This window comes from Trichosurus vulpecula, chromosome 5 (assembly GCF_011100635.1).
Source record: "Trichosurus vulpecula isolate mTriVul1 chromosome 5, mTriVul1.pri, whole genome shotgun sequence".
NCBI lineage: Eukaryota > Metazoa > Chordata > Mammalia > Diprotodontia > Phalangeridae > Trichosurus > Trichosurus vulpecula.
The window spans coordinates 94,116,974-94,142,393 of record NC_050577.1 but is presented as its reverse complement, the minus strand read 5'-3'; the positions used below and the strand labels follow the sequence as shown (position 1 = coordinate 94,142,393).

Here is a 25,420-nt window from a genome sequence, read left to right as displayed (position 1 = left end):
GCCTGCCCCATAGCCTTATAGGTCTGACTAGTAGGAACTCCTCATTTTGGAAGTGCTGGATCAGAAGAACGGATTTTAAGTATTTCCAGGGACCACAAGAGACATCTCTAGCAGAGGAAAAGGGTGGGGAGGAAAGTTGTAGATAGCTTTCGGGATCCAGATGAGCCCAACACAGTCCAAAATAAGGGAAGGAGGGGGCTTGGAGAAAAGGAAAATGAATGGAGACATACATTATGGTGAGTCCTCTTGAACAAGATTGGCAAGGGCAAGGAGAGCGTGTAGTAACATTTGTTGTCCCTGGTTGATTTCTTTGTATAGTATGTGACCCTGCTTAGTTATGTTCCAATTAATAGACTACTATGTGTTAAGCACTACTTTGGGGATACAAGAACAAAGAATTAAGTAATAGGAGGCTAGGAGTGATGGAGGACACATTGACTCCTGAGATGGCATGCTCTGGATATCATTCAATCAACATTTTTTAATTAAACACAGAAGTAAATGCTAGGTGTTGGGGATACAAAGACAATATTGTTAGAACCAGAACCGAGAAACCAGGAATCCTGATTCCCAATTATACTACTGGGCCTGGGGTGGGGAGGCAGGGAGAGAGAGGAGGGAGAACCAGGCTATGACGGACTACACTGGGAATGGATGGAAGTACGATGGCATCAAGCCTTGGCCTTGTTACTGTCTGAGAATAAATAACTAGATGCTCTGTTCAGCCTGATTTAGGCGAGACAGCCTTCATTAATTCATTCATGAAACATTTATTAAGTGCCTACTGTGCTAAGCTTGGCCTGGACACTGGTCCCTCCTCTCTCAGCCAATCAACAGGTATGGATTGAGCACCCATGGAGCACTGCCCACCAGAGACCTGGCATGTTGGGTCACTCCAGCAACGTGAGAAGCTGACCCTGCAGGGAAAGAAGGAGGCAACTGGCCAGTCAATCTGTGACCACTCTGTGAAGAGAGTAAACGGAGGAAGTGGTGCTGCCACGAAGGGGTAGGGGGCTTGGGAGTGCTGCTGGGGCGAAGCGGAGCATTTGAGCAGGATTTCCTCGGGAACCCGAGGGGAGGGGCAGAGGAGGAAGCCCGGAGGAGGGGTTCGAGAGGCCAAGAGGTGCTTGGGGAACGTAGGGGGTGGGAGCGGAGGCGGACGGAGTGGCGGCGGGCAGCGTGCGCCGAAGAGGGGGAGGGGACGGAGGCGGGGGCGGCCGCAAGGGGGGCTAGGGTTGCGTGTGCCGGTGCCGGCGGGGGCGGCGGTGCGTGCGCATGACGCGGGGGGAGGGCCCGGGCGGCGCGCTCCCGGTCCCGTTGTTGTCGCTGCTGGTGCTGCCGCCGCCGCTGGTTGCTGGTGGGAAGCAGCGGCGGGCAGCGGGATCGTGGCTCCGGGAAGTACCCGGGTAGCGGCGGCCACAGCGTCTGCAGCAGCCGCGGCGGCGCGTCCGGGTCTCCGGCTCCATGCACTAGCCCCGCACCTCCGGCTCCGCGGTCCCGGCCCCTGCTAGACCCCGACCCCCGCCGCCGCCGCAGCAGCGCCGCCCCCGCCCCGGCCCGGCCCCCGCGGCTCCCGAGCCATGAACTTCCAGGCGGGCGGGGGGCAGAGCCCGCAGCAGCAGCAGAGCCTGGCGGCCTCGGGGGCTGGCGGCGGGGGCGGTGGGGGCGGAGGGCAGTTCGGCGGCGCGGGGCCCGGGGCTGGGGGGGCCGGCGGCCCCTCCCAGCAGCTGGCCGGAGGGCCCCCCCAGCAGTTCGCGCTGTCCAACTCGGCGGCCATCCGGGCCGAGATCCAGCGCTTTGAGTCGGTGCACCCCAACATCTACGCCATTTACGACCTGATCGAGCGCATCGAGGACTTGGGGCTGCAGAATCAGATCCGAGAGCACGTCATCTCCATCGAGGGTAAGCCAAGCTGGGGAACGCCGCGGGGTCGGGGGCGCCCAGGCCACTCCGTCGGCCGTCCAAAGGGCCCCCAGGCTGGACGTGGCCAGCCGCTGTCCGCGGGCTCCTCGGGGGCCCGGCCACGCCGTTTCCCTTCGGAGAGCTTTACAGGGTTGGGGTCTAGGCCGTTCAGCTTCCTCTCCGGTGGCACTTCAGGCAGGGCTGGGGTCCAAGCCACGTTATCCGGGGACCCAGCTGCAGTCCACCCCGCCTGCAGTCGGGGGATGCTGCTCCGCGCCGCCTCGGGCCCTGGGTGTGCGTCAGGGTGAGGGGCGCGAGAGCTAAGCCCTAGAGGTTGAATGAGGAGGGGGAAGGGTCGAGTTTGACTAGTGAAAGGCCCAGGGGGAGGGAGCCGGAGATCCAGAACTAGAGGCGCGGGAGGTGGGGCTGCTCTCGTGGAGGCGTCTAGGCAGCTGCTCCGTCCTTCCCCGGGGGGCTGGGGATCCGGAGCCTCCCTGGTAATGGCATCTTTCCCGGGCTGGGCTCCTCCCGGCCCCCAGAGGCTGGCGCTCGCCCCCAGCTCTCTTCTCCTCCCCTCCCCTCACCCTTCACACACCCCCACGCCGCGGCGGGGGAGCTGCGGGCCCGGGCCTGGCGCGTGGTTCGGCGCCGGGGGCCGCGTGGGCGCGGGCCCGTTATTCCACGCCCTCCAGTCCCCACCCGTGCTCTGCAGAACCGCCTGCTCAGATCCATGCGGCTGCTTCCTTGGGAGCCGCCCCTGGGGCGCTAGGAGGAATGGGGAGGAGGTGTCTGGGAGGGGGGCAGGGCTGCGCCCCACTAAGGTGCTTTTAGCCTCACTCCCTGGAGCTCAGGACCGAACAGCCCCCAAGAGTGGGAGGCCGTTTGTGAGCTTCGGACCCTCGAGCCGTCTCCCCAGTTCTTAGCCCCCAGACCGCAGATTCTTGGCAGAGGGCCAGAGGAACTCAGTGGCACCCTAACCTTTGAGCACCAGGAAGGACAGGATGGAATGAGCCATCCGGCTGCCTCACCGGGGGCCGCATTTCGATTGGAAAGGAAAGGTTCCTGCCTCCCCGTAAACTGCAGTGCTAGGTGTCTGAGGACCGTGCAGGCCCCAAGGGGAACACCAAATCAGGAAGCAGTTGTGTGGGGAATATGCTGGGAGCTAGGGGCCCTGCGCTTCAGCCTTAGGGGTCAAGTCAGGGTCCGGGCTCAGCCTACCTCCTTCACACCCTTCCTCATCCCTTCTCACCTGCCTATACTCCACCCGAGTTAGGAGCATGGAGGAAAAGCCGGAGTGATGGGCACCGTGGGCAGGGCTGGGAGTGTGACTTGCTGTAACTGAGGCAGTCTGACTTCTTTCCCTCCTAGCTCCCCTCTTCCCATACCTTTCCTCCCAAGGCTGAGTTCTCCGTGAACTAATTAAGTAATACAGTGGCAGAAAAAATCTCATTAACATGGATCTGAGTCAGTGGCCTGTATCATCGTTGTGGCTGTACAACTGGGTTTTCTCCCCATGCTTTAGAGTGTGGCATTTCTGTGGACTCTGGAAGCTTTCGCTGAGGAGGTCATGATAAAATTCCCCCCTGTAAATTTGAAGGAGAGAGAGGATTCCATGCTGTCTCTTCTAGTTGGAATAGGGAAGAGAAATTCTAAACCATTGGAAGATTCTCTGGGACCACCAGCCCTCCCAATCCCAGTTTGGAATGTAAAGAGAGACATAAATATTAGCCGGAGAGCCCTTAGTAAGGTAAGGACAGGTAAGGAAGGAAGCAGCTGGCATACATAACATTCCAGGAAGTGTGAAAAAAGGCTCATGAGAATACTCAATTAAGTATTGGGGATAATGATAAACCACTGTCTTAAGAGACTGATGATATTGATATAGATTCCCCAAAACCTTGGTTCGGGTATCTTTATTCCCTTGTAGACACAGGCAGCTATACTTGGGAGACCCTTGAGTATTTCACTATTATCTTAAAATTGAGTAAGATGGAAAAAGAATCACCCTTTTGAAAACTCCCTTCAGCTTCCTCATTACTTTTCAGAAACATCCTATTCTGCTTGTGTTCCAAGACACTTCTTTACGTAACTATGGTCCTTTATGTCTCTAGTCCATTTGTCCCACCATCCTGATATTTCTCATACATAGCTTCTCTCCCTTTCCAAATTTTCCTTTGAACTGTTAGACGACCCCCCCACCTTTTCCTTGCCATCCCTCCCAGCCCTTCCTTCTGCTACTTTCTTTTCATCCATCCTCAATATAATGCTTAAAGGCCCCTTCCTTGCCTCCGTGGTTATAATCTTCCCTTAATTATTTCCTGTCCTGTGGGTGAAGTCCAGGCTTCTAGTTAATCTTTATTGTTCCACTTTCACTTCATCTCCAATTTCTCTCTTGTCCACCACTTTTGCTGCAGACTCGAGGACTCTTTTTTTGTTTGTGGTGTTTTGTTTCTTCTCCAGTTTTAGCCCTGCCTCTCCTGGAAAAGACAGCCTCTACCCATCTGTCAAACTGTTTCACTTCTGCCCAGTAAAATGGTCTCCTTACCCCTTTCTCTCTTCCCTTCCTCTTACCCCTTCACTTAGAACCTTTCCCTAATGGTGTTAGAAGTAGATTTCCCACTTCACCATTATCCCCCCCCCAAAAAAAACACCCTTAAATAATGACACTGCCCCCCACACACACACACACACTGCATAGTGGAAAGCTCACTAAACTAGTGTCAAAAGACTTGTGTTTGATTCTCAGCTCTGCTGCTTACTCTGTGACCTTGGATAAGTCATCTAGACTTTCTGAGCCTTAGCTTTTTTCTGTGAAATGGGCATAATAGGTATACTCCTTTACAAGGCAAATGAGAAAATCAGATGAGAGAAAACACATAAATCACTACGTATAATACATTATAATTTATTTTAGATCATTCATCTTATCTTTTTAGACTGTCAACTCCTTGAGGGAAGGTGTGACATCTTCCCTATGCCCCAAAAGGTTTTCCAGCTAGCACCAGTTAATACTTTGGTCGATTGTGGTGAATTATTGATCCCATCCCATCCCAGAGGAAGGAGACAAGAGGCAGTTGGTAGCTGAGAATTCCATCTGGGGGCTGAGGAAATGGAACAGTAGAATTGCCCTACCTGTCCCATTGCTCTGAGCATTCATCCCCAGGGCCCACAAGTGGAATGTGGTACCACTTCCAGCCCATATATATCGTGAACCAAAGGGGAACTTAAGACTTTTGATGCTAAGAGGAAGAAAGTTTCAGTAAGACTGCCTTTTAAAAATACAGATATTTTATATATTTCATGAAATATCTCCCAATTTCCCGTAAAAATATTTTAAGATTCATTTTTTTTTAATTTTGAGTTCCAAATTCTCTCTCTCCTACTCCTTGAGAAGGCAAGCAATAAGACATCTATTTATGTGAAGTAAAACAAGACTTACCAGTGGGACTGTCCTTGGCTTTAAAGGGAAGGTCTCTACTGGGTCCAGGGCTCCTGTGGTTAGGTCCCTTAAATCCTTCTTTGACTCTGCTTTTTTTTTTTATTGGCAGTCAGACCGTAGCAGTTGTGAAATGTACCTGTGTAATACCAGGAAGTCTTTGGCTCTTCTCCCCACCCCCAATTCAGTTGGTGAAGGTGCTAAATCCTTTGGATTCTCCATCCCTAATAACTTTCATCCCTCCTAGTCTTTCCCCTTCCACCTCCCTGGTTCAGGCCCTTTTGTTACTTCTTGTCTGGACTCTTGTAATTGCCTTCTAATTGGACACGCCCCACCCCCCCATTCTTTCCTCTCTCCAATTCATTTTCCACACTGTTGCCAAAGTAGCAGTCTTAATACCTAGGTATGATCGTGGCTTCCTGTTGCCTACTGAATAAAATACAGACTGCATAGCCTGTTGTTCAGGACCCTCTGTAACATCAACCCAATTTACCTTCCCGATTTTATTTATTCTTTCCAAGCATTCTCAGCATCAGCCAAAATGTTCTTCACCTTGTCCTACCATCTTCCACTTGTCTCCCGAATTTCTAGGGCAGGTCACCTACACATCATCTCCTATTCATTGAAATCCCCTCCCTTGGAGGCGCCCAACTCACATTCCATTTCTTCTTTGAACCCTGGGTTTTTCTTGTATTGACTCACTCTCTTCTCTACCCACTGAGAAATCAGATGTGCAGAGAAGAGACCAAGTAGAGTGACCACCCCGCCCCACCTTGCTCATCAGAAAGTTTGGTGGGAAGGAAAAATACTTGTAATATACCTTCTTTCCCATGTTTGAAGAAAGGATGGGACCCCAGAGGAATAGCTATGTCATCTTTATAGTCATGACAACATAGTACTTTTAGCTTATTTATAGTGATATTGTGAAGTAAGTAGTGCTAGTGCCTTGATTTTTATAAATAGAGAAACTGAGGCTCAATTTCAAAGTATCGAAGTTAGGTATCAGAGCTGGGGCCTGAACTTGTGTCTCTGAATTCAGTATTCTTTCTACCACATCATGCTGCCAGAGACAAATTGCACGTGCCTCGGTTCTGAGGGAAGAGATGAGAATATTGGATGTGCAGGTTAGGGGCCTGGATTTGAACCTTTAGGTAGATTAAATGATCTGTAGGGTTCCTTCAAGCTGTTAAGTTCTCTTGCCTTTATATAAGTAAAACTCTGCCTTAAAGGGTGCCAGACTCTCCAAGGCTAGGCTGTATCCTTAAGGATAGGACAGCACCGCCGCAAGATGCCATACATGTATTTTTAAAAACATCTATTGATACAGCATCAGCTTTTTTTTATATATACCGCAATCATCTCTCAATATATACCACCTCCATCTGTCTAAAGACATTTCCCCTCTCCCTTTGTAACAGAAAGTCAAGCAAAATTAATCAACTCTGGAGCCACATATGATTGTGTATATAACATTCAGCACCCATAGTCTCCCGTCTTAACAAGAGGAGGAAAATACATTTCACCATCTATTTCCTGAGACCAAGATTTGTCATTTCATTTGATCTGAGTTTAGCTGCCTTTTAATATCCTTTCTTTTTTACGTGATCATGGTCTGCCGCAGGTATCTGAGTCCTCTTTCTTCTGCTTGCTGACAGTCTAAAGGAGAACCTCCTACCCCTTTTTCCATAAGGATAACCAGCCAATGAGTCTCTGCCATATGCTTATGACTGTACTAGAAACTAGTGGCCACAAGGAAAGTATGATGTGGGCTCTGCTTTCATAACAAAGCTTACAGATTAGTGAGGAGACAGGAAAGACTCTTGGAACAATTAAGAAACCAACGTAGGACTGTCCAGTGATGAGTGCCGAAAACAATGGCTCCATCGATAAGTGCTGCAGCAGTTGAGGAGAAAGGATCGATTTGTTTCGTACTGGGAGTAGTCAGGGAAGACTTCATGAAGGAGGTAAGACGTTGACTCAGCCTCGGCATACAAATGAGATTTGAGAGCCTTCCACACTGGAAGGGAAGCCTTGAATAAAGGTACGGAGACAGGAATAAACATAGCAGATGTAGGCCGGCGTGGTTAGAGTGGATAAAAGGTATTTATCAGAGAATCTTGGAGAATAAGGCCTGATAGGACCGGCCAGTTATAGCGGGCTGTAGGAGCTGGAAGATTTTTAGACTTGATATGTCAAGACTTTTCCCAAGGTCTCAAATGAGAGTGACCTTCCAACCTTGTTTCCTGTCCAGTTTGACAGCTTCGTAAGCCTTGAGGGCAGTGGTTTGGGGTGGGGGAGTGGTGTTAAGTGAAATCTTTCTGGACCAGCAGAAAGGTAGCCAGGGTTTCCTGTAATTGCTCAAAGATCTTGTGAAAGGGGAAAAGTTTGTCAAATGATAGTGATGGAAGGTAGCTTGAGAGAGTCCCCGGTTGGCTGTGAGATCGGAGTGAAGCCTTCCCTGGCCATTGCTGTGTGAAGCGACCTCTCTGGCCTCTGAGTTCTCCCATTTATCACTTAGCTTAGGAACAGTGCTCTCCCCATTCACACAGGTGCCCCCCTCCCCCCAAGTCCTGCCTGACCCTGGTGCTGTCATGGCCAGTCATGTGAAGGAATCCCTGCTTTCTGAGAATCGGTGCCCTGTGAAATAAGGAAAGCTTCGGGGGGATAGTAGCAGGTGCCCATGGATTGGGAGCCAGGCAGCTAGGGTTGGAGTCCCTCCTTCAACACTTAGTGGTTGTGTGATGACTATGGGCAATGTAGTTAACTAACGTTTCTGAGCCTGTATTTCCTGTGAGGATAATAATGCTTGGCACTCACCCACCTCACAGGCTTGTAAGCAGTAAGTGTGATGTAAATGAGTCATTATTAATTTGGGGGAGGGTGGGAATACAGACTTGTGATTTTATTAATGTAGAGTGATCTTAAACTCCCTCTCCCTCTGCGGATTGGGAAGAGAGCAAACATCAAGCACCTGCTATTGTTCAAATACAGATTGAGTTTGATCGGTGACTCTTCTGCAGTATGTAGCCTCAGAGGGATGTGACTTGCCCAGGTCATGAAGTCAGCATGGGTCAAGGTCAAGACTGGAACCTCTGAGGCCATCTCCTTGTTATTACTGATAAGGGAGAAAGTAGTGAAAATGTGGGTAGAGGAACAGCTTTCAGAGGGGCAGCGAATAGCCTTATCACCTACCTGCTAGACTCCCTACCAGAAAATATCTGCTGGACTGCCTGAGATTCTGTCTCTTGGAGGTCCGTGGGATTAACTCACATCCTTCTTAAAAATGCAAATAAATGCCTTTGAATTAATTCATTCAGATTGCTCTTCCTAATAAATAGCTTAGATCCTATGTGCCAAGCGCATGGGAGCTTCAATTGGGCAGAAGGAAGGTAAATCATTTGGAAGTACTTTGAAATGTAGGGTAGGCCATGGAGGGGGACTGGCTGCATTAGAGTGCTAGGGGAGGTACCTGAGGAGAGGAAGGTTTTTAGGAAGCAGGAAGGAAGGAAACAAACATTTATTAAGCATTTACTGTGTGCCACTACGAATAGCATCACAACAACCCTAGGAGATAGGGTTTGGTTTGGTTTTTTACCATTGAGAAAACTGAGGCAGACAGTCCTGAAATGACTTGCCCAGGGTCACACAGCTAGTTGGCTGGATTTGAACTCAGGTCTTCCTGACTCCAGGCCCCAGATGTGTGCACAGACTTAGTCTGTTGAGTCCTCTTTTCCCTAGTATTCCCAATTGGGTGGATTTTAAAGCTCAGCTCCATTGTGGGTGACATTGGCTTTTGCGGGCTAGCATGGGACCCTAACCATCATTTATAACATTTTTCCATGAAAAAATGCGCCCCAAGTTCCAAACGTCCTCCTTATAAACCCTTTTTGAACATTGGGTAAGAAGGGATATGCTTCTACTACTGCCTTCGACATAATTTATCTTTTCGCTTATCTCCCCCAATACACTGTGAGTTCCTTATGGATTCAACTATTCCCTTCAATACGGCAAATGCTTATTAAAGCCAGAAACCCATCCTTTGCCCTTATGGGGCTTTTAGTCTGGTAGAGGGATATAACTCATTCATATCTAAGTAGTGCAAAGTGATCCATGGTAATAAATGGGAGGCAATTATGGAAGGGAGTCCATCCGGGAAGTTTTTATGGAGGAAGTGACATTTCAATTGGGCTTTGAAAGATGGCTGGGAATTCAGTAAAGGGTGGGGCCAGAGAGCTTTGCCGGCCTCGGTTGGGAACGGGCAGGTGTGTATATAATAATGGCTAGTAAGGCCTCTTCTGCAGCCCTGTGGGAAGCCTTCAGTGGGCTGTCCTCTGCCTAGGGACTGGATCATTTTTAAAAATTGGTTCTGTTGATAATTGAAATTGCGCAGAAGGGAGGAGTGGTTATGGGGGAGGGGGAAGGGGAGTGCAAATAAAGGCAGGGCATCCAATGAAGCTTCCTCAAGAGAAGGTTTCACAACTTCATTTAGGAGAACCGGATTCTAGTCCCAATTGCAGCCCCATCTTTATGACCTCGGACACCTCCCTTTCCTGGCCCTCTTATCTTATAAATGAGGGGGTTTGTTGGGAGGTTTCAGTCACCAGATGCCCTGGTTCTAAGTAAATGGCATTGTTTTCTTTTGGAAAATGGGGAGCCTAGGAAAAGGGGAGTTTTAGGCAGCTAGGCCCCTCCTGGACTATGGATGGAATTTACAATTGTGATCCCTCAAATCCTGAAATAGGAGGGAGATGGATAAACAAGAAACTGGTGTGTTGTCTGTTTCCAGCTTGTTGTATGCGTGTCAATGGGGGGGGGGGGAGGTTGAGGGAGGGGGAGGCAGGAACTTGACCTAGATAACTTTTAAAGTTTCTTCCATCTTGAAGTCTGTGATGCTGTGCAGGACCATAAATTCCTGTGAAATGTTATCAGTGCAGAGGAGAGCTTGTAGTCTTCCCAGGTCATGTAGAAAGAACTCCCCGATGGGGAGCATGCCCTTCTCCATAATCCCCAGGGCTTAGCACAGCATCCCACATGTGCTCAGCATCTCACACAGAGGTCGATGATGAAATAAATGTAGGGCTGGTTAACATGACTGGGTAACTTAAAACCTACTGGTAATTCCTGTTTTAGGTCATAGAATCATGGCATCTTGGGAGTTGAAAAGGCCCTCTGGAGACTGGCTAGTTATTCCCTGCTCATATTACAGATGGAGAAACCAAGGCCTCAAGAAGGGAGAGGCCACACGGTCCAGTGGCGCCTAAGTCTTCAGGCTTTAGTTTACCTTATGTACCGAATGAGGGGCTTGGACCACATGTCCTCCAGATTCTGTTTCAGGGCTAATCTTTAGGCTAAGTTCTTTGCCCTGTCTAACACTGAAGGCTTACCTTGGTCACAAATTTCATTCTCCTCTCTGGGGGAACTATGAACCTGTCTCCTACCCACTCTTATAGTGGAGGTGTTAATGAGCTACCAGGTGGCCAGAAAGGAGACAGATCCTGGGCTGAGAAGAGGAACCCAGGGAGCTGGGAACCTGGTTAATTCACTAATTGTATAATTGACTTCTGCAGAACAGAATTGAGGGCAGTTTACTGGGGACATCTTCACCGAAACCTGGTTGTAAGGGAAGTATGGCATTCTGTCACCTCAGAAATGTTCCAGAATAAGCCAGTTAGGTGGTATAGTACACAGAGAGCCTTGGGCCTAGAGTCAGGAAGACCTGAGTTCAAATCCCACCTCAGACACCTACTGGCTGTGTGACCCTGGGCAAGGCACACTGCCTTAATTTCCTCAATTATAAAATGGGGATAATAGTGACACCTGTGAAGACAAAATGAGATAATATTTGTCAAGCTGTTAGCACAGTGCTTGGCATATGGTGGGTACTATATAAATGCTAACTATTTTTATTGTTCAAGTTTAGTTATTGTATATTGTCATTAGAAATCTTTATTTTATGTATGTATGTATATATATATATATATATATATATATATATATATATATATATATATGTGTGTGTGTGTGTGTGTATATATTTATATAAACAAAACTTTATATAATCCTATAGGATAGGAATAGAAACTGAACCTATCATTTCATTTGTTTAAGGAACTTCCAGGTAAAGAAACTCCAATGACTAATGCAGGTCTTCACTTTTTCTGCACTTAAAGAGTTGCCTACCACATAGAGAGGTTAAGTGACTTGCCCAGAGTCACACAGCCAGTAGGTGTCTGAGGTGGGATTTGAATTCAGCCCTTCCTGCCTTCTAAGCCAACTCTCTAGCTCCACAGTGTTAAAAAAAAAAAGTTGAGGGGTTCCTTGATTAACACCAGCTGCCTCTCCATGTAGTTGTTGTCCAGTCTGAGTCCAACTCTTCATGACCCTATTTCGAATTTTCTTGGCAAAGATGCTGGAGTGATTTGCCATTTCCTTCTCCAGCTCATTTTACAGATGAGGAAACTGAGGCAAACAGGGTTAAGTGACTTGCCCAGGGTCACACAGCTACTAAGTGTCTGAGGACAGTTTTGAACTCAGGAAGGATGAGTCTTTCTGACTCCAGGCACAGCACTCTAACCACTGCCCCATCTCAATGCCCCCTCTCCCCATGGTATTTTCAAGTTTAGGAAGCATAGCCCTGCTGGGTGTATTGTCCATCATGAGTCATTTATTAATTGCGTACTTGTGCTAGGCACTGAGCTAAGTGCTGGGGATACAAAGAAGGGCAAAAGATAGTCCCTGCCCTCAAGAACATACAATCTAATGAGAGAGACAACATGCAAACAAACAACCATGTACAGCCAAGATATAGACAAGATAAGTTGGAAGCCTTCAACAGAGAGAAGGCCTTACTTTGTGTGGGACTTGAAGGAATCCAGGGAAGTAAAAGGTGTTGGAGGCCTCTGATTCCCACTACCTACTGGGAGGCTAAAGCTTCGGATCACTTGAGTTCAGGAGTTGTGAGCAACAGTAGGGCCAAGCTCACCTCTGTAAGGAGCTCCTTGGGAGTGGGGGATGCCAGCCCAGGTTAGAAAAGGAAATTAAGTCAAAAGGGCAGTAGTTGGGTTTTGAGTCAAGAGCATCTGAATCCTGGTTCTGTTTGCTTACTACCTTAGGGACAAATAACTTTACCTCTCTGGGCCTCTCTCTCCTTATCTGCAAAGCCAGGAGGACTAGATTAGATCCTCTAGGTGTAATAGGAAGGGATCTTTTTGGGCTGCATATTCATTTTTAAAACCACTAATTCACATTATCTGTGTTGCATTTTTATTTATTTTGTTAAACATTTCCCAATTAACATTTTGATCTAGTTCTGGTCTTGTTTTGCTGGCAGCAAATTTGACACCTCTATGGTGCCTTCAGCTCTTAATGGATGGTCTTAATTCTGGGGTGGGGAACCTGTTCTGTAAACAAATCCTTTTCAAAGGCTGCACCTAAGGATCTAGAAGGCCACATGTGGCCTCAAGGCCTCAGGTTCCCCATGCATGGACTCTAAGTGATTGTAGCTGGGCTTGAATTTGAGAGTTCTGACCCCCAGGCCAGTGCATGCTATCTCATTTACATTATGCTTCCTCTTTAAGCATGAAACTTGTTAAATTTTAAATGTTTTGGATATAAATGTTTCTAAAGTTTCCCTGCCTTCTTATATAGAATATACTGAATATAAATTAGCTTTAAGAAAAATAATCCAGATTCATCCTTGTTATTTAGCTTACTTCACATTGTATGTTACACTTTATAAAATGCTTTTCCTCGCAAAGGTCCTGTAAGGTACGATTATTATCCCTGTTTTACAGATGGGGAAATTGAGGCTCAGAGAGTTTATTGGTCAAGTATTTTTTTAATTATTATTTATTTAATATTTTTAGTTTTCATCATTGATTTTTCACAAGAGTTTGAATTACAAATTTTCTCCCCATTTCTACCCTCCCCCCCCACTCTAAGATGGCATATATTCTGATTACCCCAGTCCCCAGTCAGCACTCCCTTCTGTCACCCCACTCCCCCTCATCCCATTTTCCCTTACTTTCTTGTAGGGCAAGATAGATTTCTATGCCCCATTGCCTGTATATTTCCTAGTTGCATGCAAAAACTTTTTTTTTTTTGAACATCAGCTTTTAAAACTTTGAGTTCCAAATTCTCTCCCCTCTTCCCTCCCCACCCACCCTCCCTAAGAAGGCAAGCAATTCAACATAGGCCACATGTATATCATTATGCAAAACCCTTCCACAATACTCATGTTGTGAAAGACTAACTATATTTTGCTCCTTCCTAATGTGTCCCCCTTTATTCAATTTTCTCCCTTGATCCTGTCCCTTTTCAAAAGTGTTTGTTTTTGATTACCTCCTTGACCTATCTGCCCTTGCTTCTATCACCCCCTCCCCCTTTTTATCTCCTTCCTCCTCCTTTCCTGTGGGGTAAGATACCCAATTGAGTGTGTATGTTATTCCCTCCTCAAGTCAGATCTGATGAGAGCAAGATTCACTCATTCCCCCTCACCTGCCCCCTCTTCCCTTTCTACAGAACTGCTTTTTCTTGCCACTTTTATGCGAGATAATTTACCTCATTCTATCTCTCCCTTTCTGCCTCTCTCAGTATATTCCTCTCTCATCCCTTTATTTGATTTTATTTTTTTAGATATCATCCCTTCATATTCAACTCACCCTGTTCCTTCTGTATGTATATATGTGTGTGTGTGTGTGTGTGTGTGTGTGTGTGTGTGTGTGTGTATATATATATAGCTACCCTAATACTGAGGTCTCATGAATTATACACATCATCTTTCCATGTAGGAATATAAACAAAACAGTTCCACTTTAGTAAGTCCCTTATGATTTCTCTTTCTTGTTTACCTTTTCATGATTCTCTTGATTCTTGTGTTTGAAAGATAAGTTTTCTATTCAGCTCTGGTCTTTTCACTGAGAAAGCTTGAAAGTCCTCTATTTTGTTGAAAATCCATATTTTGCCTTGGAGCATGATACTCAGTTTTGTTGGGTAGGTGATTCTTGGTTTTAATCCTAGTTCCATTGACCTCCAGAATATCATACTCCAAGCCCTTTGATTCCTTAATGTAGAAGCTGCTAGATCTTGTGTTATCCTGACTGTGTTTCCACAATACTCAAATTGTTTCTTTCTGGCTGCTTGCAGTATTTTCTCCTTGATCTGGGAGCTCTGGAATTTGGCAACAATATTCCTAGGACTTTTCTTTTAGGGATCTTTTTCAGGAGGTGATCGGTGGAGTCTTTCAATTTCTATTTTACCTTCTGGTTCTAGAATATCAGGGCAGTTCTCCTTGATAATTTCTTAAAAGATGATGTCTGGGCCCTTTTTTTGTTCATGGCTTTCAGGTAGTCCAGTGATTTTTAAATTATCTCTCCTGGATCTGTTTTCCACATCAGTGGTTTTTCCAATGACATACTTCACATTGTCCTCCATTTTTTCATTCCTTTGGTTCTGTTTTATAATACCTTGACTTCTCATCAAGTCATTAGCTTCCACTTGCTCCAATCTAATTTTCAGGGTAGTATTTTCTTCAGTGGTCTTTTGGACCTCCTTTTCCATTTGGTTAATTCTGCCTTTCAAGGCATTCTTCTCCTTATTGGCTTTTTGGAGTTCTTTTGCCATTTGAGTTAGTCTATTTTTTAAGGTGTTAGTTTCTTCAGTATTTTTTGGGTCTCTTTTAGCAAGTCATTGACTTGTTTTTCATGGTTTTCTCACATCACTCTCATTTCTCTTCCCAGTTTTTTCTCTACTTCTCTAACTTTCTTTTCCAAATCCTTTTTGAGCTCTTCCATGGCCTGAAACCAGTCCATGTTTTTCTTGGAGGCTTTTGATGTAGGCTCTTTGACTTTGTTGACTTCTTCTGACTTTATGTTTTTGTTTTCTTTTTCACCAAAGAAAGATTCCAAAGTTGGAGTCTGAATCTGAGTCTGTTTTCGCTGCCTGGCCATGTTCCCAGCCAACTACTTGACCCTTGGGGTATAACTGCTTGTAGAGTAGAGAGTACTTTGTCCCACGCTTGAGGGGCTGCACTGTTGTTTTCAGAGCTATTTCTGCACAGCAAGCTCTGTCACACCAGCGCTCTTCCTCCCCCAAGAACCGCCAACCCAGACAGGACTCAGATCTAAGCAGGCTCTGCACTTCTGCTCTGATCCATCACTTAATTCCTCCCACCAGGTGGGCCTGGGGATGGAAGCAACTGCAGCTGTAGTTCTGTAGCTGCACCTCCTCCACTGTCCCTGGGGTGGTGGCCAAACTGGGAACTCCTTTCACTCTGTCCCCCCGCAGTTTTTCCCACTAACCTCCTGTGTTGTCTTTGGTGTTTGTGGGTTGAGAAGTCTGGTAACTGCCACAACTCACTGATTTAGGGTGCTAGGGCCTGTTCCTTCTGGTTCCTGGTGTGGGTAGTCTGGGCACAGCCCACGCTGGGCTCTGCTCCCCTCTGCTGTGTGCGATAGACCTTACCCAGCGACCATCCAGGCTGTCTTGGGCTGGAGCCCTGCTTCCCTCTGCTATTTTGTGGGTTCTGCAGTTCTAGAATTTGTTCAGAGCCATTTTTTATCAGTGCTTGGAGGGTCCTAGGGGAGAGCCCTAGGCAAGTCCCTGCTTTCCAGCCTCCATCTTGTCCTATCAGTCAAGTATTTATTAAATGCTATGTGCCAGTCACTGGTGATATAGAGACAGAAAAGAAAGCACCCCCAAGAGTTTATAATTAACCAGGGGAGACAACTATACAGGCTAATTTTGGGTGAGAAGGCACTGGCGACTGAGGGGGTCAGGAAAGGCCTTGTGGAGAAGATAGTGCTTCAGCAGCATCTGGGCCAACATCTTTTCAACTTAGGTCCTGTGGTCCAGTATACCCTGCAGCCTCCTCCTCCTCTTCCTTATAAACACCGGTTCTAGTGCTTGGGGCCTGCTAAATTATGCTAGGTTGTTTGCCCCTCTCCTAAATGGCCTCTGGCTCCTCCTGTGTTTTTAGTTTGTGTGAATCGGATGTTTGTGGTCTTTCATTGCCGTCGGGCTGTCTGATACTGTCAGCTCCTCCATGCTGCCCAGTGGCTCTACCATTAAGTGGACCACTCTCCTGCTTTCTCATGTGTGGCCTGGAAAACTTGGCAGTCAGAGCTGTTGGAATTGTGGGTAAAGTGAAAGAAGACAGGTGCCCAGAAAGGGCCTGAGGGACCCTTGATGACCAAAGTAGGGCAGGGAAGCATTACAGCTACTCCAGGCTCTCTTTCCTTTCCATTTGTATAGACTCACAGGGTTGGCAAAGTGCTTTCCCTAGATTCTCATTTGATCTCCACAACAGCCCTGGGAGGTAAGAAGTGCAAGCACCATTATTCCCATTTTGTAGATGAGAAAGCTGAGACTCAGAGGCTGGCTGAGGCTGTACCGCGCCAACGCAGAGCCAGGATTCCAAGCTTGGTCCTAGGCATTGGCCCACCCAGCTGAATTTTTGTACGGGTGAGGTATTACTGCATACCCAGGTCAGAGTTTACCAGTCCTATTATAATCCTCATGCTGTCATCTCTCAAAGGGAAGCAGATGTAGGGAGAAGGATCCTCATTCTAAATCGAGTCATTGCTGTGTGTATCAGCCTTTCCCAGCCCTGGCTGCGTTTTGATCTAGTAAAATGTCCAAATTCTTCATTAAGGTCTGCCTTGCTCCTTCTGCCGCTGCTGTGTGGGGCTTAGGGAGGGGGTGGTTAGCAGCAGGAGATGCTTGGAAGCAGGACAAAGAGAAAAAGAGGTTTGTTGTTAGTTTATATTTTCAAAGAAAGGAGAACCTTTGATAGCAAACGGTATGCTAGACCCAGTAGTTATTGCAAAATGCAGTTCTGAATAGATCATATACTTGAAAGTACAAATACTTTGGAGAGGCCTCATCCCTTTAACCTTTTCCAGATAACACCCGTGTTTAAGTTAGCATCTTAGCCTGAATAAAATCACCTGGAATATGACTTTAAGGCTGAAGGGCAGGAGGAAGGAAAGAGACCTTCCTTGTCTTTTACAACTCAAAGAGTCGCTTTTTCTTTGCCACTAAAAATCACCTCCTTTTTTTCCCCCCTTAAAGTGCTTTCGCCAGCAGGATTTGAGGAATAGAACTTCTCTGATCAATCAATCAATGTTTATTCATGGCTTTTATGCCCAGCCCTGTGCCATGAAAAAAGTCTGAGATGGGTTCCCTGCCAATATTCTTTTAGTTGAGGAGTCAGGTACAAATGGAGCAAACATGAAATAATTAATGAACTAAAAGTTATTCTATATAATGGGATTAAAGAGTCATATAACAAAGTGATGAATTGTGCATTACAGGTCATTAGAGAAATGGATTGTATTAATAAGGCACTGCTTATATAGGGCAGACATGTAAAATGAGATAGGGAAGGGAGAGTTCTTCGGGGAAAATTTATAGAGGATTTATATTGGGATATGGATAAGTAGAAAGAGGAAAGAACATGGTGGGTTAAGGGGATAGGCAAGAGGGTGGGGGGAGATGACAGCCAGACCAGAGCATGGGAGCAGGTCTAAGTGTTAATAGTTGTACAGAGATGATCAAGTTAGAGCTGGGAGGAACCTTCCCAGCCCATCTAGTTCAAGTCCTCTCCATTTACAGATGAGGAAACTGAGGCTCCAAGAGGTTACTGAATGACTTGGCTGGGGGTCACACAGCTAATAAGAATCAAGAGGTGGAATTTGAACTCTGGTCTTCCATAGGCTCCACATCCAATACTCTATTCTCTACATCAGCCATGGTAGAAAGGGTTTGTTTTTTTTTTCCTCTTTGTAGCCCCTCCAAAGGCTGGGAGATAATTATAGTGTTGTTGATTTTGCATGGATCAGCTATAGAATTTGAAAGCTGGAAGTCAGGACCCTAGACATCCCAGGTGTAGAGGTTGGAAGGGACTTTTGAGGTCACGTAGCCCAACTTCCTTATTTGGTAGATAAGAAGCCTAAAAGGTTGTGACTTTGCCAAGATTGCACATAGCAGCAGAGCTGATATTTGAACCTGGGTCCTTAGACTATAAATTCAGAATGCTTTCCACTATGCCTTGAATTTATCATGGTATAGGGAGAAGAGTATTGCACTTGGAGGCAGTGGGGCTGCATTCAAGGGGCACCTCTACTCTTGACTAGGTGCAGTCATTCCATCTCTCTCTCCAAACTTGTTTCCTTCTCTGTACAGTGAGGGGGTTGGATTAAATGACCCGAAGTCCAGTCCTTTCCAGTTCTGAGTCTTTTGATCCTCCGATTCTGTGACCTTAGAGATCATCTATCTATTCTTTTTTGAAATTCTGAACTTAAAACACCAAATAAAAAGAGCATTTCTACATACATTGAAGAACGGAAAAAAAGGATTGTGCATGATACTGCGAATCCTTTTTGTAGAGGTTGTTTTACTTTCAAAGTATATAATAAATTTAGCCTATAACTGTCCTGCTTGCCTGTGATTTTTTTTCTGGCCTTCCTCCTGTTCTCTTTTTAGTGTTGGGGTACCCCTACCTTAGCCCCACCTTCCCTTCCTTTTCCTCCTGTTGTATTCTTACATTCTGCTTGATGAGCTCTAATCCTCAACCCCGCTTCTTCTCTTGATTGACACATTGACTATTATTTTGGCCTTCAAGCCAATTCATCCTTGGTCATTAACGCAGACAAGTCAGCTACCCTGTGTCAGTTTACTGAGCTGCAAAATGGGGTCATAGGATTGACCTCCAGTGGAAGAAAGGAAAACAAAACCCTTGTAACATATCCACATAGTTAAGCAAAAAAACATTGGCCATATCCAAAAATGTTAATATTTCTCACTTTGTCACTTAAGTCCAGCACTCATCTATTACGAAGTACGCAGCATGTTTCATCATCCATTCTCTGGAATTGTGGTTGCTTGTTTTATTTATCGGAATTCTTAAGTCTTTCAAGGTTATTTTTCTTTACAGTGTTTTTATTGTTCTCCTGGTTCTGCTCATTTCACTCTGTATCAGGTCAGACGGGTCTTTCCAGGTTTCTCCAAAATCATCATGTCTTAAAGTATAATAGTATTTCGTTACAAAAACATACCGTAATTTGGTTCGCCGTTTCCCCAGTGGCTGAACACTTCCTTCGTTTCTGGTTTTTCGCCACTACAAAAAGAGCTACTTTAAAAATTTTTGCACGTATAAGTCCTTTTCCTCTTTCTTTGGATGTTATTTCTTCTAACTGCCATGTTTCACACATGAGGAACCTGTGGCCCAGAGGGATTAAGTAATTTACCTGGGATTATACAGGAAGTAATTGGCAGATCTGACGTTAGAATGCAAGTCTGCCAACCCCAGTGTTCATCCCATTACGACGCCTTCCTGCTTCTTCCCATTTCTTATAACAACTATCCCAATATATTTTTACTCGTTGCCACCTAACGTCATTCTGATTTGGGGCAAGTTTCTTAACCTCCCAAAGTCTAGCTACTTTGTATTTAAAAATGGTACCAAATAAAATAGTAAGTACCTTAGTACCGCCCCTTGCGGTTTGTGGTTGTTTTTTTGAGGTCCCTTCCAGTCCTAAAACCTGTCATATCTTCCCCTTGCCTCCTTCCGTCCCCTCCCCATCCCCCCATTCTGTTCTCACATTTTCTTTGGTTGGCTCTCAATTCTCAATTACACTTCTTCTCTTGACTCACACATCGGCTGCTATTTTGGCCGGGAATGCCAACTCATCCTTCCTGGTTAACATGGACAAATCAGTCACCCTTTCCTCTTCTGTAAAATGGGACCATAGGATTATAGATTTAGAGCTGGATCTGTCTAAGCCAACCTTTTCACTTTATGACTGAGAACACCCAGAAGCTCAGAGAGGTCGTGACCTCAGTACAGCAATTAGTGGTACAGAGACTCAAACACCTGTAGGTCCTGCCCGGAAGGGTTGTCGTGAGACTAACGTTAGATAATGTGGGGAAAGAACTTTATAAACCTTAAATCAACAATATCTAAATGTAAGTTATCACACTAATTGCTCATAACTTATTCAGAGACTTCCAAGTATTATTACCTAAACATGATTTTCCTGAACCAAATGCAACTAATGTCAGTCTTCCATCTCCTTTCCCACCCAAAACCCATCACCTTCCAGAATCATAATTTGAAAAAGAAGCAAGATACCCTTACAAATAGCGTGTGTACACAAACAGATGTTTAATGAAATCCTACTCTGATGACTCCAGAGTCTCATAGGCTGTGCCCGTGGAAGCTCTGGTAGCTTCCACCAAGCTGGTTTTGGCCCAGCAAGCATCCTAGCTCAGTTTAGGGTCGCTCATCCCCAACTTGGCTGCTGTGTGATGAATTTTTAGACAGCAGCAGCCCTTAGAAATCATCTGGGAAGTCATAGAAGGGGCAAAAGAAGCTCCTGGCGCTAACAGAGTCACAGATCTGATAACTCAGAATGTTGAAATGAGTTTGTAGTAGAATCTATTTCATTTCATATACTGCTGTTCTTTCTGAAATATCACCTGATTTGTTATTGCCTGGTAGCTTTGTGTGTCTTTTGTTTTGGAACTTTGTGTTCTGATTACATCAAGAATGTCCACCTGGACATTTTGTCCAAGCCCTCTTGTGTGTGACTCTCGTCCATGCTTTTTTAAAAAAAAAAAATTAAACAGCATTTATATTATCTCCCTCCCACCTACTCTTCCCCCTGAAGAAAAAGAAAAACAAAACCCATGTTACACATAAACATAGTCTAGCAAAACAAATATCCACATTGGCCTTGTCCAAAAATGTGTGTCTCATACTGCATATTTAGTCCATCTCTGTCGGGAAGTGAGGAACATTCTCCTTTATTGGTCATGTCTTTTCCTAAGTCCCTCGTAGAAAATCCAGCCTGTGAGCTGGAGAATCTTCTTCCTCTGATTTTTTTTTTCCAGGTTAGCTCTCAGCCTGTGCAATATGTTAATTCCAGTAAACCCACAAGTTAACTGGGGAGCTTCGGGCTGTCAAAATTTACCTACCTTTGGAGAGGAGGATTCCTGCCTTTCTTTCTTTTTTCCTTCCCTCCTTCCTCCCTCCCTCCCTCTTTCCCTCCCTCCCTCCCTCTCTCTCTCTCTTTCTCTCCCCTTCCCTTCCCTCCCTCCTTGCAGGTCAACTGCAAGTCATGTCATCATTTCGCTGATGTCTTCGAAAACGAAGGACCAACACAACAACAACCAATGTTAATTCCTCTGCCTTAATTCATGATTATCCACCTCCTTTTCTGGTTATTCTTTTACTCATTGATCTTCTATATCAGTTCTCTCATGCAAGCCATCATTGGTAATATGGTGTGGCCCATTTAGACCCACTGTGTCTTTCTGTTACCCTTTGTAATTTTGATTCAGCCAAGATCCTAGTGTTTCATGATTCACTATCTTATAACATCATCAAGAGATTCTGTTGGTGTTAAGGAAATGGACTTTTGTAGCATGGAGTATTTTGGGATCATTACAAATGCTTCATAATTTCCCAAATACTACATATAGGTCAAACTCCTCCTCTGTTCTGGCCTGTAGCCTTTTGACCCTCCGTGTTGGCTTTTCCAAAACGTCTTCATCAGTGGGCTAATTTGATGGGCTACAGATCCTGAGCTGAGCAAAAATGAGCTTTTCATCCAGTTTGGTTTTTTTGAGTGGATGATTAAATGAACCCTTTTCATAGGGAAGAACAAGGTGTGTTGTACACCCAGGTGGTGCTCAGTACTGGCTGTCTCATTATAGGATCATAGTTCCAACCACTCCATCTGCTCCAACCCCTTCATTTTACAGATCCTAGCACAAGGGTATATAACTTTAATATATGTTTGAGAGATACTTTCTCTCAGAGGAAAAGCCTCCAAAGCTGCATTTTATTCAGTGCAGTCAAAAGCTTTTTTAAAAAAAATCGATAAATACAATAGGATCTCTATCCTTCTCAGTCGGTGGTCTGACCTAAAAGATGTGGTCTGCTGAAAATCCCTCTGTGAAAGCCTTCTTACTTCCTTCTTAGGTTTTCATCAGAGATACCTGCTGTCCTTACTTTGACCACTCTTGCAAAGGCTTTATAGGAATTACAAAGTAGGAATGTGGTAATCATAGACCCCTATTGGAGACAGAAGGGACCTTCGAGGTCATTTGGTGCAGGAGTTCTTAATGGGTTTTTGTGTCATAGACCCCTTTTGGTGAAGCCTCTGGACCCCAGTCCCAGGTGGGGGAAAGGTCCTCTGAACTCTTATGCAAATGGTACCCCAGGAAATAGAATAACAGCAAAAATCATGCTTTTTATTCTTAAAAATCACTGATCCTTTAAGAAAGGACCCAATGCAGTTAACCGTGTACCTTTGTGAATCCTCCAACTATAAAATGCAAAGTTTAGTGTCTTTAAAATTTTGAATTTTCAATTAGAATTTTAAAAAATTTGTAATTGAAGGAAATGTTAAATTTCCATTTTAGTTAGAAGTTAGTGAAAATAAAGGTGAAATTTTATTTTCCCATCCAAGTTCCTGGACTCCTCCCTGTCATCCATCCATCTATCTATGTATCTATCTATGTATCTAATCTACCTATGAAATTTGGGTTAAGAACCCCGGATCTAGTCTATCACCTTCATTTTACAAATAAGGAAGGTAATGCCCAAAGATATTCAGTGACTTGGTGGAAAGTGGAGGACATACAGCCCATATTGGAACCCAGGTTTTTTGACCTCAAGTCCCAAGGAGGTTAAGGACAGAGACTTATCTATACAGAAATATTTATAGCAGTTCATTTTGTTGTGGCAAAGAATTGGAAACAAAAAATGCCTCCCCTTCAGTTGTGAAATGGCCAAATAAAGTGTATAGTGTGTGAATGCAATTGGATTTTACCTCACAGTAAGAGATGAGGAATATGTGGGAAATGAGCAGAACCAGGAGAATCTCTTGAGAGGCCTCTTTGGCTGAAAGCATCAACCCCATTATGACTTCAAAAGACTGAATGAAGCAGATCATCCACCTCTTGTCCAAGAGGGGATCCATCCACCAGAGGTAGAGAAGCAGACATGCATTATCAGATCATAGTCCATATCTTTGTTTTAGCTCAACTACACGAAGGCTCTTGCCTAATAATAGGCACCAGGCTGGAGTCAGGAAGATCTCAGTTCAAATTCTGCCTCTGACACTAGCTGTGTGACCCTGGGCAAGTCACTTAACCTCTTTGCCTCAGTTTCTTCAACTGTAAAATGGGGATAATAACAATACCTACTTCTCAGAGTTGTTGTGGAAGCTCAAATTAACGTAATTTGTAGAAAAAAAAACCAAAACAAACCAAAAAGCCCTTAGTACTGTCTAGTAGTGTCTGGCATAGTAGGTGCTGTATAAATGCTTTTTCCCTTCCCTTCCCCCTAGTATCATTAGTAGTAAGTTCCTTGAGGGCAGGAACTGTCTTTTGCCTTTTTTTGTATCCCCAACTCTTAGCAAATGCCTGACACATAATAGGCGCTTAATAAATGGTTGATTGATTGATAGCATTACTTGGTTGAATACCATATTGTGATAGCTGATGTCTTCTCCTTCACCTAACTCTGTGTCTACGCCTTAATCAAATCTGGACCCATTGGGGGTGTAGACTATGATAGCTGATGTCTTCTCATTCACTTAACTCTGTGTCTATGCCTTAATCAAATCTTGACCCATTGGGGGTGGAGACTATGATAGCTGATGTCTTCTCATTCATCTGTGTCTGTACCTTAATCAAGTCTTGACCCATTCAGGGGTGGAGACTGTGATAGCTGATGTCTTCTCCTACACCTAACTCTGTGTCTATGCCTTAATCAAATCTTGACCCATTGGGGGTGTAGACTATGATAGCTGTTGTGTTATTCACCTAACTGTGTCTGTACCTTAATCAAATCTTGACCCATTTGGGGGTGTAGACTATGATAGCTGATGTCTTCTCATTCACCTAACTCTGTGTCTATGCCTTAATCAAATCTTGACCCATTCAGGGGTGGGGAACCTGCTGCCTTCTAGGTCCTCACATCCCTCAGGTACAGCCTTTTGACTGAGTCCAGGTTTTACAGAACAAATCCTTTTATTAAGGGGATTTGTTCTGTGGAGTTTGGATTCAAAGGGCCACACTTGAGGACCTAGAGGGCCAAGGCCGAAGGTTCCCCCACCCCTAGCATATATTAGAGCCAAGCCTGTTCAACTTTGTTAATTCCAGGTCCACCTAGTACCTGTGGAATCCTCTTACGATGCCAGGGATGCTCCCTCTCCCACCTTCCGTTCCCCAGAGCCTCTAACAACAACAGACATTTATACAGGCTTTCTTTGTGCTAAGCCTTTTACAGATACTATCTCATTTAAACCTTACACACCCTGGGAGGTAGGTAGATATTATTATCTCCATCTTACAGATGAGGAAATTGAGGCAAAGACAGATGAAGGTACTTACCCAGAGTCACACAGCTCGTAAATGTCTGAGGTTAAATTTGAACTTGGGTCTTCCTGATTCCAGGCCCAGATTGCTCTTAAGGACTGAAGAGGTTTGGTTACCCTGCACACTGGTCTTGCACAGGCCAAAGGAGGAAAGAGTACCTCACTTCAGATCTCTTGGGGAGGGAGGGAGAGAGCCCCTAACAAAGTTGGGACTGTTGCTGGTTCCCAGAGCTCAGGGGAAGGAAGCAGTTACAATGAGCTCTCCCCCTCTCCTTCCGTGAGACTGAAGGGATGGAGAGGTGGTTTGTTCTGCTGACCAGATGTCCTCTTTTAAAGGCTATTGTAGCACTTCTTTTGATCTGACCAGAGGGTAGGATTTTAGGATTTAGAGCTGGAAAGGCCTTTTAGCCCCTTCCTGGGATGGGAAGGAGGTACACTTCAAAATGAGAAACCTCTTGTTTCCTTTTTAAAAAAAAAAAAAAGCACTTTATTCAACTTGGAGTTTTAGCCCCTACTAAATACCCATTGTAGAACTGTGGGGGTGGGGACTTAATTATGTCCTTAGAGAATCAAGATTGCCCCTGTCCCGCAGCAGTGAGAAGTTACTTGTGTCCTGTTTTCTAGTATGTGCTTTTGGTTTTGTTTGTTTTAAATAAATTAAGCCCCTCTATTATCATGAGAAGGTAGGAAAGAG

At 45.2% G+C, this 25,420-nt stretch overlaps 1 protein-coding gene across 4 annotated transcripts in view; it reads left to right on the top strand.

Moving 5' to 3' along the window:
• The first annotated feature begins 1,580 nt into the window (after nt 1-1,580).
• Nucleotides 1,581-25,420, top strand: part of AGAP3 (ArfGAP with GTPase domain, ankyrin repeat and PH domain 3) — an 85,536-nt gene continuing 61,696 nt past the window's right edge. For all 4 annotated transcript variants that reach the window (XM_036760937.1, XM_036760936.1, XM_036760935.1 and 1 more), the window contains exon 1: nt 1,581-1,902. In XM_036760937.1, the coding sequence (XP_036616832.1) occupies nt 1,581-1,902 (322 nt within the window). The remainder of the gene's footprint in view (nt 1,903-25,420) is intronic.